Below are 13153 nucleotides of genomic sequence, written 5' to 3'. Positions count from 1 at the left end.
AGCCCCTCTGAAGGCCCTTCCACTGCCAGGACATCTTCCAGGCCAGGCTCTCGCAAGCCTTCTACCAGCCAAGGAAGTACTTCCCCCAGCTGCCCGTACTCAGCCACTTCTGCCCAGTCCCAGAGGCCGCAGCCAGCAGCAGCGGGTACAGAGGGCCCAACCAGCACCCCAGCAGGCCCCATCCGCTGAATTTTGACTGGCAGCAAGGGAGCATGAGCCAAACACCGGTTCCCATGGTTGCCAATACCCCAGTCGGTGGAAGGCTCCTTTGCTTCGCCTACTGTTGGGAAGCGATCACTTCGGACCTTTGGGTCCTCTCCATTATCCACCAGGGCTGCTGCCTGAACTTCAGCAGGCTCCCAGAGACTGCTCTCCCATGTCCATCGTGGGATTCGTCTACCCATCAGGTCGTAACTTTCCGCACTTCTAGCAGCGGGCGCTATAGAACTGGTTCCCCGTGAACAGTGGGGCCATGGCTTCTACCGCCATTCCGCCATTCCTCATTCCGAAGAGGAATGGCAGATTGTGCCCCATTCTCGACCTCAGGGCATTAAACTGTTTTCTCATAAGAGAAAAATTCAAGATGGTGTCTCTGGGCACGCTGATTCCACTCCTCTGGAGAGGAGACTGGCTCTACTCCCTCAACTTGAAGGAGTCTTACACCCATATTACAATTGTCCCCAGCCACAGGAAGTACCACCGCTTTCTAGTGGGGACGGAACATTTCAATACAAGTGCTGCCCTTTGGGCTGGCATCAGCCCCATACATCTTCATGAAATGCTTGGTGGTGGTGGTGGCTGCCTACCTCAGGCATCACTCGGTCCACAACTCTCCATATCTGGACGATTGGCTGTTCCGGAGCGATTCACACTCCGGGGCCATGAATGCTCTAGCCTTGACGGTCAACACCTTACAGATTCTGGGGTTCATTATCAACTTCCCCAAGCCACATCTCAATCTGTCTCCACGTCTGGATTTTATCGGTGCCAGGCTGGATACGGCACAAGCAAAAGCTCTTCTGCCCAGGGATCGAGCGATCGCCCTCTTGTCACTGGCTACCCTCATTCGCAACAAAGTGACAGTACCAGCCCGTCTACTGCTCCACCTGCTGGGCCATTTGATTGCCTTGGTCCATATGATCCCCTTGGCCCGCCTCCGCATGAGGGACGTGCAGTGGGCCTTGCAGTGGGCCTTGCAGTGTTAATGGCGGCAGGCATCCCAGGATCTGGAAGCACCAGTGACAGTCACAGACCCTCTCCATCTCTCCCTAGCCTGGTGGGAAGCCCTGTCCAATCTGGAAATAGGACTCCCGTTCCAGCCCGCTCCACCCCAGGTGACCCTCACCACCGACTCCTCTCCTCAGGAGTGGTTGGCCCACTTGGATGGCCTGCATACTCAGAGCCTTTGGACTGCAGCCGAGTCCCGTTGCCAGATAAACTTCCTGGAGTTGCTGGTGATCTGGTATGCCCTATGGGCCTTCCAGGACAGACTGTCCTCCAAGGTCATCCTCATCAGAATGGACAACCAGGTGGTGATGTGATACATCAGCAAGCAGGGAGGCATGGGTCTGCCAGGAGGCGTTACAGATCTGGGATTGGGCCCTCTCCAATGGGATGTATCTGCGGACCACATACCTGCCGGGCCACCTAAACACATTGGCCGACCGCCTCAGCCGGTCCTTCCAGCCACACGAATGGTCCCTGAACCTGGCGGTAGCAGCCAGCCTATTCCGTCGCTGGGGCACGCCGGACATGGACCTGTTTGCCTCTCCCTACAACCACAAGGTGAGCATGTTCTGCTCCCTGATTCCGGGGAAGGACCACTCGGCCTGCGACGCGTTCTCCATTCACTGGGGCAAGGTCTCATGTACACGTACCCCCCTATTCCACTTCTCTCGAGGACTCTGATGAATCTGCAAGAGGACGGGAGACCATGATCCTGGAGGCACCCTTCTGGCCAAGGCAGGTGTGGTTTCCTCTGCTCCAGGACCTGTCCATGAGAGCACTGGTTCCACTGGGGTTTGGCTCCCGACCTACTATCGCAGAACCAGGGCACCCTGCGCCACCCGAACCTCCGGGCCCTGGCCATCTTGGCCCCTGGAAGTTGAGCGCATGATCCTCCAGCCCCTGCAGCTCTTGGATGGGGTCTCCAGGGTCTTTATTGAATCCCAGAAACCTTCCACTCGAAAATCTTACAGCTTAAAGTGCAAGCGTTTCTCCACCTGGTGTGGGGGCCATGGACTGGACCCCTTCTCCTGCCCGCTCCCCCACCTACTGGATTATCTGTGGCACTGTCCGAGGCCTCCAGACCAGCTCGGTCCGAGTACACCTTAGCGCCCTCAGCGCCTACCACCAGGGTATCGCCGGGGCACCCATTTCAGTCCAGCCGCTGGTCGGGCATTTCATGCGAGGCCTGGTTCATCTCAAGTCCCCTCTTCGCCCGCCTGCAACCCTGTGGGATCTTAATGTCATCTTGGTGATGCTCATGCGGCATCTATTCGAGCCTCTCAAATCCTGTGACCTAAAGTTCCTCACCTAGAAAGTTATGTTCCTGGTGGCGATCACTTCCACTCACAGAGTTAGTGAGGTCTAGATTCTGGTTACACGAAATTCTTCCAGGATCGTGTGGTGCTGTGCAAGCATCCAAAACTTCTGACGAAAGTGGTGACTGCTTTCCACATCAACCAGTCAATTATCTTTCCTATGTTCTTCCCACAACCTCATTCCCACCTGGTGGAACATGCCCTTCACACCCTGGACTGCAAGCGTGCACTCGCTTTCTACTTGGACAATACAGTGAGCCACAGACAGTCCATCCTGCTCTATGTGTCTTATGATACCAACAGGCTGGGAGCAGCAGTGGGGAAGCAGACCCTATCCAACTGGCTAGCGGATTGCATTGCCTTCTGCTATGAGCAGGCAGGCCTCCAGCTAACAGGCAGGGTGAAAGCTCACTCTGTGCGGGCTATGGCGACGTCAGTGGCCCAGCTGCGTGCGGTCCCTGTCGCTAAAATTGCAGGGCCACGACCTGGAGTTCTCTCCACACGTTCACAGCGCACTACTGTCTCGACAGGGATAGTCGCCAGGACAGCGCTTTTGGCCTGTCTGTCCTCTGCAATCTATTCCAATCCTGAACCCAACTGTTCTCATACGTTCTCTCTGTGAGTCCAGACTGCCCCTGTTTCTCACAGTGCCACACTTATGCCCGTTGGCACCTTGTTCAGCCATTGTGGGTCCCTCTGATCACAGGGGGCAGTCTGGAGCTCTGTAATCACCCACATGTGACTTCAGAGCTCCAGACCATCCTGCTTAACCTAAGAGAAAGCACAGTTGCTTACCTGTAACAGGTGTTCTAGGACAGCAGGATGGTAGTCCTCAGGAATCCCACCCGCCTCCCCACGATGTTGGGTTCACGTTCGGTTTATTGTGTTATTTTTCTCGCTCGTATTTTTTTTGCTATGTTACGAGACTGAAAGGGGACCTTGCATGGACGCGCGGATAGCAGCAGGCTAGGTATGCTCAGTCTGCCAGTCAAAGTTTCTAGAAACTTTGACAAACGTTTTCCGTGCCAGGCTCCATCTGATGATGTCACCAACATGTGAGGACTAACATCCACATGTGAGGACTAACATTCTCTTGTCCTAGGAGAACACCTGTTACAGGGAAGCAACTATGCTGTCTCTATGGCTATGCTATCTACCTGCAGCTGCTCACCAGATATCACTCTAGTAACTAAGTCCTGCAACCCTCCTTGGCTATTAGACTTTCAATATCCCCTTTCTCTAATTCTTCAAATCCCTCTCATGCTGCATCTGCATCAGTATGTTCTTCAAATATCTGCTGCAGACATTGCTCAGAACAAAACAGGGAGCACTGTGCTGACTTTAGCTGATGCCCTCCATGTCCTCCTCTACTGCTGCTGTCACCATCCACTGAGTCTGCCTTCTTCGGTCCTTGCAGCTCACCATACTAACAGTGGAGATGGAAGCAGCTGACTGCTTCCAGCTTCTCAACCAACCCTGTATTTCTATCTGGCTTCCCCCTCTTAAAAAATATATTTTGTTCTTAGTACTCATATTGCTATGCCACCTATCACCACTGCTACATTTGCTGGCCCCAGATCTCTCTGGAGGAACAGCCTTCTCTCTTCCTCTTCCATTCCACATTTGCCTCTTGATGCCAGTGACAAGATGGAATTTATTGAAACAGATCAATAATGGGTAGAGGCTTTTAGTGTTACAATGTACACCCTTGTGTGAACACACATAGACAGCAAGTAACCGACATACTTGTTACAAAAGGAGCACAGTAAAGAGCTGATGCTTGCAATGTACACTAAATCAAACTTAGTGTGTCACTCACACAAGAATTTTACATTGTCACTAGCTCTTTCATACAGAAAAAGCAAGATGCCCTCTGTGATAGTCACTGGACACCCTGCACATGATGTAGAGAACCAATCTCTCTATTTGTATCTTTCCTGCAATAATTTCTATCATTTTGCCTTGCAGGGATGTCAGGCTCACCAGTCTATAGCTTTCTGGATCATCCCTGGAGCCCTTCTTAAAATATCAAAATTATTTTGTTATTGGAGATTCTTCAGCTGTCAGGAACTGTGGCTGTTTTAAATGATAGGTTACATATTGCTAGTAACAGGTTTGCAAATTTCATGATTGAGTTCTTTCAGGACTCAGATGGATACTGTCAGGTCCTGGTGATTTGTTACTCTTTAGTTTGTCAAAAAACAGGGGCATGGAAGGTGAATAAGTCAGGACACCTAGAAGTAAAATCAGAAGAAGCAGCCAAAAGTGCCAAGAAACAGGCAAGTGGAAAGTAAAATGTACCAGCTAGAGCCTTCAAGAGCTCTATGGTAACAAAGTCATTGCAAAAGAATGCAGTTCCCAGGATAGTTCTCTCAGCAGATGGAATCAACATACAGAGGGTAATTGTCAAAGTTATTTTCATAGGTAAACAGTGCTTTATCAGTGAAACTGGCCTTTTTCCAAATTACATAGAAAGATAGAAATGATGGCAGAAAAGGAGCAAATGGTCCATCCAGTCTGCCCTGCAAGCTTATGATAGTATCTGTTGCACCGTGCAAGTTACTCTCATATTTAATCAGTTTCCCAGACTGTAAAAGTCAGGGTCCTTGTTGATTGCTGTCTGAATTCAATTCCCTAATACCTATTGCCATTGAAGCAGAGAGCAATGTTGGAGTTGCATCAAAAGTATCAGGCTTATTGGTTAAGGGAGGTAACAGCCGCATCAGCAAGTTACCCCCATGCTTATTTGTTTTCCCAGATCATAAAAGTCGGGGTACTTGTTGATTGCTGTCTGAATCCAATTGTCCTGTTCCCTAATATATAGGTAGCTTACGTGTGTATGATCGCTATGCACTTAAGTTTACCCTCAGAGAGCAGAGGCATGCCCAGATGTAGGATTGGAAAGGGACTTGCACAATAGTTAAAAAATGCAAAACATATGCAAATGAGTGCAATTTTTCATAGAAACCTTTGCCCATATTACCAGATGGAAATGTACAGGTTTTTTTTGATGGGATAACTTTACAAAGGGAACATACATGCATACAAACCCTTTCAAAATCGATGCAAACTATGCAAGTAATTGCTTTAAAATCTATGCAGGCCGAAACAAAATTACCCCCACAATAAGAAGGCCATTGAGAAATGTGGTTAATGTAAGGGAAAACTATCCTGAACCCTAGTCCATTGGTTCCCAAACCAGTCCTGGAGGACCCCCAGCCAGTCAGGTTTTCAGGATACCCATAATGAATATACATGAGAGAGATTTGCATACATTTGCATGCAGTTGAGGCAGTGTACCTCATGCATATTCATTGTGGATATCCTGAAAACCTGACTAGCTGGAGGTTCTCCAAGACAAGTTTGGGAACCTCTACCCTAGTCCATGGTTTTACAATGCTGTGAATGAATGCATGAAAGGTCTTTCATAACTGGTAAAATGAGGAACTGAAATCTTGCAAGAAACCCAAGATCTCATTTTATCAATATTTATCACTTAAGTCAGTGCTTCTCAACCCAGTCCTTGGGACACACCTAGCCAAATAAGTTTTCAGGATATCTGCAATGAATATGCATGAGATAGATTTGCATGCATTGCCCCAATTGTATGCAGATGTGTATCATGCATATTTATTGAAGATATCCTGAAAACCTTACCTGTTAGGTGTATCCAAAGGACTGAGTTGAGAAGCACTGACCTAAGTGACAGTTTAAGATAAAGTGTTTTGTGTGCCAATAATTTCAGATTAAATAATAGCTCACTTTTTTTTTTCATGAAATAGAAATATGGGGAATTTTTCAAATTCTTTTGACCATTTTTGCAGTAACTCACATAAAGTATTTCATGCATCTGACAAAGTGAGCGCTGTCCTTGCAAACTCATGCCTCATTAAATTGGTTAGTCTATTAGGTGCCACCTGTCTCTTGTCATTTTTTCCCTTATAAAGTTGGAGAAGTTTAGATAAAAAGATCTGAACTATTTTCTTTGTAGAAAAACATACCATAGCACCATGCACCACTCTGCTGTACTGATTAGATGTGACATGCTAAATTAAAAATGAGTGGTACTTTACTGTAATCTCAGTAGGTTTTGACACCTTTTGGAGGACCAACAAAATTAGTATTAATGGACGGTAGATGAGCTGGAGAGGTTGTCTTTGTGGTCTTGAAAGCTTGGGTACTACATCTTTACTGTTTGTTCTTTAAAAAGGTATCAAAACATATTAAAGGGTCTACATAATTAAAAACATATAGTAAGGTTTTTTTTTCCATGCTCCTCAACATTTTTATGCACACATTAAAATTAGAATTAACCTGCTATGCGAAACAAAATTGAGGGCACAATAAAATGCAGCTTCAGTAGTTTGGATTTGATACTAATGTGGACATGAACACAAAAAATGTAATGTCTTTATTAGCAATCAAAAAACTCTGCAATCATCCAAAAATCCTTGTGAGGATAATTGGAAGAGAACACCAATGTGAAAAGGAAAAATAGACCTCCACAACTCTAATTACCACAATAACATCAAAGACACACTGAAATTGAAAATGACCATTTTATTTATTTATTTATTTATTTTTAATTTTTATAGACCGAAGTTCTTGTAGGAACTACAAATCAATCCGGTCCGGTTTACATACAACTTTTAAATGCCCATCATACAACTTTTATATAACCATCATAATAGCCATCATCGATAGTGTGACCACTTTAATGCTCTGCCTTATATTTAATCATAGGTCATTCAAATAGCAGAAATGTCCCAAATTAAGCTTATTTTTTTTCAATTTTTCGTTGCAAGCAAAATCAACATCCACAAAGCTTTACACTCTGCAAAAAGTTTCACATATCGCAATTCAGCTTATCTGAAAAGTCACTGTATGTTCGATCTTATATGTTTCCTTCCAGCATTGTCATTATTCTCCCTGCTTTTTCTTTTTCTGACTTTTGACGAGATGTCTGCAAATATCTGTAATCTGTATAGTATCGCGCCAAATTCCCACTTCAATTATTGCCCCAAATGCCCATTATTATCGCCTGCCCCCGCCCCATGCTATCTGGTCTTTTCACTTTGGATCAGTTAGCATGGGGGTGTACTCTCCAGTCCTGAACCCCAGTGAAGAGAAAGTGCAGCCTTCTCAGTCCCACCACCAGCACCATCAAGTTCCCTGTTAGTAAGAACGCCACCTGCATATACAGGAACCCTCCCTGCAATGGCAAAAGAACCCCACTCTCAAACCCACCGCAGCCCTCTAGAAACATGCCATATCATTCCAGAGGAGCTGGGTCTTCATAAGAAAGTGGGATGACTGAGCCCTCCTGCCCGCACCTCTTGCCAGTATTAAGTGGTGAAGCACCCCTTGTGGTATCATTCACAAGTGTCAGCAGTGCGGGCAGGAGTGCTCTGACATTACTCCTGCTTTTCAAAATCTAGCTGCTCTGGAATGGTAAAGCATATTTTCAGAGGGGTAGGTGGGAGCTGGGGAGATTTATTTTGCCAGCAGGGGGATAATGCCTATTGAGGGATTTTTCTATGAGGGGAGGGGAATACGGGGTGGTGGTGTTGAAGGTGCTTGGGTATTAGGGGTGTGCATTCGTTTTCGATGTATTGGCAATCCGCAACGTATATGTCCCTATTCATTGTATTCATGGGGTCACAAAACGTATGGCGAACCCCCACGAATACAACGTATCTAACAAATAAACCCCCATCCTCCTGACCTCCCCAAGACTTACCAAAAGTCCCTGGTGGTCCAGCGGGGGTCCTGGCGCGATCTCATGCACTCAAGCTGTCGGCTGCTGGTATTCAAAATGGCGCCGATAGCCTTTGCCCTGACTATGTCACAGGGGCTACCGGTGCCATTGGTCGGCCCCTGTCACATGGTAGGAGCAATGGACGGCCGGTGCCATCTTGTGCTCCTACCATGTGACAGGGGCCGACCAGTAGCACCGGTACCCCTGTGACATAGCCAGGGCAAAGGCTATCGGTGCCATTTTGAATACTGGCAGCCGATGGCCCAAGTGCAGGAGATCGCTCCAGGACTGCCGCTGGACTCCTGACCCCTGAACTCCTGACTCCCCCAAGACTTGCCAAAAGTCCCTGGTGGTCCAGCGGGAGTCCTGGCATGATCTCCTGCTCTCGGGCCGTCGGCTGCCAGAATTCAAAATGGTGCCAATAGCCTTTGCCCTTACTATGTCACAGGGGCCAATCAATGTAGTTGATTAAATTTAAAGGGTTGGGATGGGGGAGTTTTTGGAAACGAATACATACATAACTAATGAATGGATCGGGGTCCCCCGAGAATGGATGCAATGGATTTGGCTCCCCACGAATATGAATACCGAATGGGACGAATCCGTCCCTGCTGCACATCCCTATTGGATGGGGGGGGGGGGGGGGGGAAGGGAGAGTAGCAGTTTTACTTCGCCAGGGTTCAGCGGGGAGATGAAAGCCCCTATGCTAACCAACCTAATCTGAAATGGCTGTAGCATGCATGGAAAAATGTAACACCTGGTCTAAGGCTGGTATTACATTTTTCCTTTACTAGGTCTGTGGTAAACAGTGGGTGGAGGGCTGCATACCACACTATTTACCATGGCCTAGTAAAGCATGTGCATATGATACTCCTGCATTTACATGCAAATAAGCACTAATTTTTACACTTCATGTTAATGTGATGGGGGACAATCATAATGTGCCCATTAAGATCTTATTGCATAGCATGCTATTTTTAGCATGTGTAAAACAGCATTAGCACGCAAAGTTAAACTTTATTGACTAGGCCCCTTAGCTTATATTCTGCTCCAGGACTGATACAGCTGTTAGAACTGCAGCACCTTAGTTGTAGCTTAGAGTTATCTACTGCATTATTTTTTGTCCAAGTACAATGCCCTGCTACAATTGTTTGTTTCACTTTCTGTAACATGACATTTTACAAACTACAGACTTGACTCGCCTTTAGTAGAAATCAGATGTTTCTCATCATCAAGCAGTTACTGTAACTGGACCAAACTGAAACCCTGCAACCTTCCTCAATTAAAAATGAAAAAAAAGAGAAACATTTTAAGGGTCATGAACAGCTGCCTTTTCTAACCACTCCAAGTTCCTCAAATAGTTCTGCTTTAGCTGTTCAGTGGTCAGACTTCCTGCTTTTTGTGAGTTCGTTAGAACACCATGTTGTATATCAGAGCGGTGGCCCTGGAATACTCTAATCATCATGCAGAGTAGTGAAGTATCAACCATGTATTTTCTGAACAAAGATGCCAAATTATCAAACTTGTTTCTACAGGCAAGCAGCCCTACAACCGGACCAGCCCCCAGGAGTCAATCACGAACATCTGTCTGCCCATCCACTCAGGACATTTGTAGGTATGTGCTGAATATGTAATCCTGGTATTATCTGTCAATATGAATTCACTGTTACACTAAAATGATCTCTGCTTCCTGCTTTTGCTTAACGTTACTCATGTACTATCCAGAGCAAATTCTTGATTTGTTTCTTTCTGTTTGCCCTTTCGACTAGTCTTTGGGAAACTAAAGACTGAGCACTCATTTTCATGTCTCTCTTTGCTTTTTCTGTTCCATTTTCCATTCTCTTTCTTTGCTTATTGTCTTGTTTAGATCTGCCAACTTGCATGCAGTATCAGAAGATGACCTTGATCAGTCAGCTCCTGTCATGATGCTGACCCCTGGTAGTGGGCAGCCTGATAAAAAACAAGTAAAGCAAAGGTTTAGGCGGAAGAAAAAGACCTGTGAGCATTCAGGAAAGCAAAGGCAACAGAAGAACTGTAAATTACACCAGGTTTCCCCAGGTTCCAGATGGAATGAGTCGGATTCATCCTCAGATGAGGGTCAGTGGGACCAAGCAAGCAGCAAAGGCAGAGAAAAAGTTAAAGCTTTCAGGAAAGTGAGAAAGTGGGATAGATCATGCCGCAATCAGAATGGGTCCTCAGGGCGCAATGCCTTTCAAGCAGGCCCGTTGAGTTCAACGGACAGAGCAGGGGGAGAGTCTAGGGAAGAGCCACTGACTGACTCTGGCAATCCGATTTCAAGTCACAGAAGAAGAAAAATGCCTGTGTGCAAAGAAACCTGCCTTTCAACGTCCTTTGCAATTTCTCAAGAGGCAAAGAGTTCTTCCAGGAAAAGAAGGAAAAAAGAGAAATCTTGCTGCACAGACCTACACCAGCGTTGGTGTTACCTCAGACAAGATGAAGTTATCAAGAAAAGCATTAGAGACCCTGGGGCTGCAGCCCTGGCAGTTGCATTGACTGGCTCATCTGTCACCGCAGGATCTGGTGGGAGTGCTGCCACCCCTGTTACATATGATGGCTGTTCTGATGATTTAGAAGTGTGCAGGTCAGTTCCTACTGAGAAAGATATGAGATGTCAGTTAGAGATTTTGCTTACTGTCCTAATAGAAAGTGTGTTGTTGTTCAGCTTCTAAGGGAATGCCTCCCTGTTACCTATAAATGTTACTCCATAGCGGCAATAAGTGTGCAGCGAATTATAATCTGAGGATCTGAATGGAGAATTGAGAGTCTGAAATAGTCACAAATGAATCCGTTTTCATTTGTGACTGTTCAGATCACTTGAATGACATCTAACCTGCCGAGTGTATATAATATACTGGATGTGTGTTGGTTGGCCAGCAAAGTTGTAGGATAATTTTACAGCACTAAAGCAATTTCCACATGCTCTGTTATTGCATTTTGTTTTGTTTTTTTGCTGACAAGTAGCTTAATGTTTCTGTAAAAAGCAGCAAAATTGAAATGACTACAGCAGTTTAGTGGCATTTGTCCGGTAGTTTTAGTTCTTAGTCTGGCATGGAGAGGTGGAAATGCTGAGTTAAGGATTATTTGGACCTTCCAAGCAGGGCATGCCTTTACAAAAGCTACAGGGCATATTCTGCATGTAGAGCTCTGCCTTTAGTTCTATGTTATACATTAACAGTCCAAATGATATACATTGGCATTTTAGTGTATATACTGCATTTAAAAATCATATGTCCTGCTGTTATTTGTAATTACATTTTTCAGCTCTTGTAACCTGTTTTCATTCTATAGATATTTCCTTATTCCATGCTTGAGTGAATAGTCACCTTTTTAGATGTTCCATATGAATCTTCTGGTTGGAAAAAAAAATGTATTTGTGTGCTTGAAATGTTGTCACTTAGAATGCTTTGTTGCAGACTCCTGAGAATATATTCAAACATCTGGGATTGAAAAGGAAATACTGCAAATAACCATATGAAAGCAAATGGCCCGGATAATGAATGGGACACACTCAGGCATGGCAGGTCCTGGCAGTTAAGTCCCAGGCCAGGGACAAGCAGAACATGCTGGACCAAAACCAAAAATTATTACTGTTACAGACTGGGAAGTAGCACTTCAAATTTACATTGATAAAAGGTTCTTCAGAAGTAAATCAGTAGCAGCAGATAACAAACACGGCTTTGCTGTTCTTTTTTGAATGGAGTAGGGTTTGTGTGCGCAATTTGAAGATGAAATCGAATTAGGCAGAGATCTACCTGGCTCTAGAGCTTGCCTGGAATTTGGGATTTTTCCTAGACCTGTTGGAGGAGAGGGAGGGAGGGGACAGTTGGATTTCTCCTCAGAAAATCCATGGAGAATCCGAAGCAGACTGGGGAAAAATAAACTCAGACCCTAATGTTTACAAAAACCAAAGCAGATCTGCAAAGTCAGAGAAAACTGCTTGGGGGTTTTCAAAGATCAGAAGTGGATTTTGCCACATCTGCAGATTTTTCTTTTTGTTTAAGCATTATTATTCGAAACTGGAGCAGACCTTTTCAAAGAGGCTGTCACATCTCCAGAGAGGAGAGCCTTGCTTTTGGTTTTGGACTTCAGAATTCTTTGTCCATTTGGGGACTTGATTACAGTTTCTATACGGAAACACATAATTTATTTATCAGAGATCTGCTGGCCTTCAATTTATTGTGCATGGATTGAGGAGCCTCAGGGAAGCCTATGACAACTCTAAGACATCAGGGATGAGGGATGCCCTTTGCCAATGCTTAATTGGGGGTATTGAAAAAGAAGGGCAATTTAAGGGGCAATTATCAAACTGTGCATTTTGGAACAAAATCTGTGGATACTTTTTACCCACAGACTTTGCCCCAGATTTCAAAGCCAAAGTACATGTGTACGTTCGCTCTGAGTCTTGCCGCTTCTGCTTGAGCATTTCCACCAGCTTTTTCTGTGAGCACTCTTAAAACTGAAAACTATGGGATAGATTTTAAAAGAAGCACACGCTGCCTATATGTACGCGTGCTACCCGGCACGCACACATGCAGGCGCATGTTATAAAATCCGGGGTTGGCGCATGCAAGGGGGTGCACAATTGTGTTCCTTGCGCACGCCAAGCGCGCTGCCTTCCTCCGTTCCCTCCCAAGGGAACTTCCCTTCCCCCTAACCTGACCTTCCCACCCCTTCCCCTACCTTCCCCCTCTGCCCTACTCTAACCCCCCCAAAATGTTTATCTTACCTTTTGCGCCTGCCTCCGGGCAGGCACAAGTTGCGCGCACCAGCAGCCTGCCGGCACGCGATACTCCAACAGAGCAGCAATGGCCGCTCTGTCGGAGGTCTCTGG

The 13153-nt window shown here is 46.0% G+C and overlaps 1 protein-coding gene across 3 annotated transcripts in view; it reads left to right on the top strand.

The window, feature by feature from the left end:
* The window catches only part of MARCH1 (membrane associated ring-CH-type finger 1), a 777418-nt gene that overhangs the window by 560049 nt on the left and 204216 nt on the right, over nt 1-13153 (top strand). Inside the window, exons 4-5 of one of the 3 annotated variants that reach the window (XM_029619003.1) lie at nt 9837-9916; nt 10169-11027. In XM_029619003.1, the coding sequence (XP_029474863.1) occupies nt 9837-9916; nt 10169-10991 (903 nt within the window). In that variant the 3' untranslated portion in view covers nt 10992-11027. Of the gene's footprint in view, nt 1-9724; nt 9917-10168; nt 11028-13153 lie in introns of those variants that run through there. The other 2 variants (XM_029619082.1, XM_029619166.1) reach the window with 2 other exon arrangements.

Source organism: Rhinatrema bivittatum, chromosome 1 (genome assembly GCF_901001135.1).
Source record: "Rhinatrema bivittatum chromosome 1, aRhiBiv1.1, whole genome shotgun sequence".
Lineage (NCBI taxonomy): Eukaryota > Metazoa > Chordata > Amphibia > Gymnophiona > Rhinatrematidae > Rhinatrema > Rhinatrema bivittatum.
This window is presented reverse-complemented; position numbering and strand designations above follow the sequence as displayed.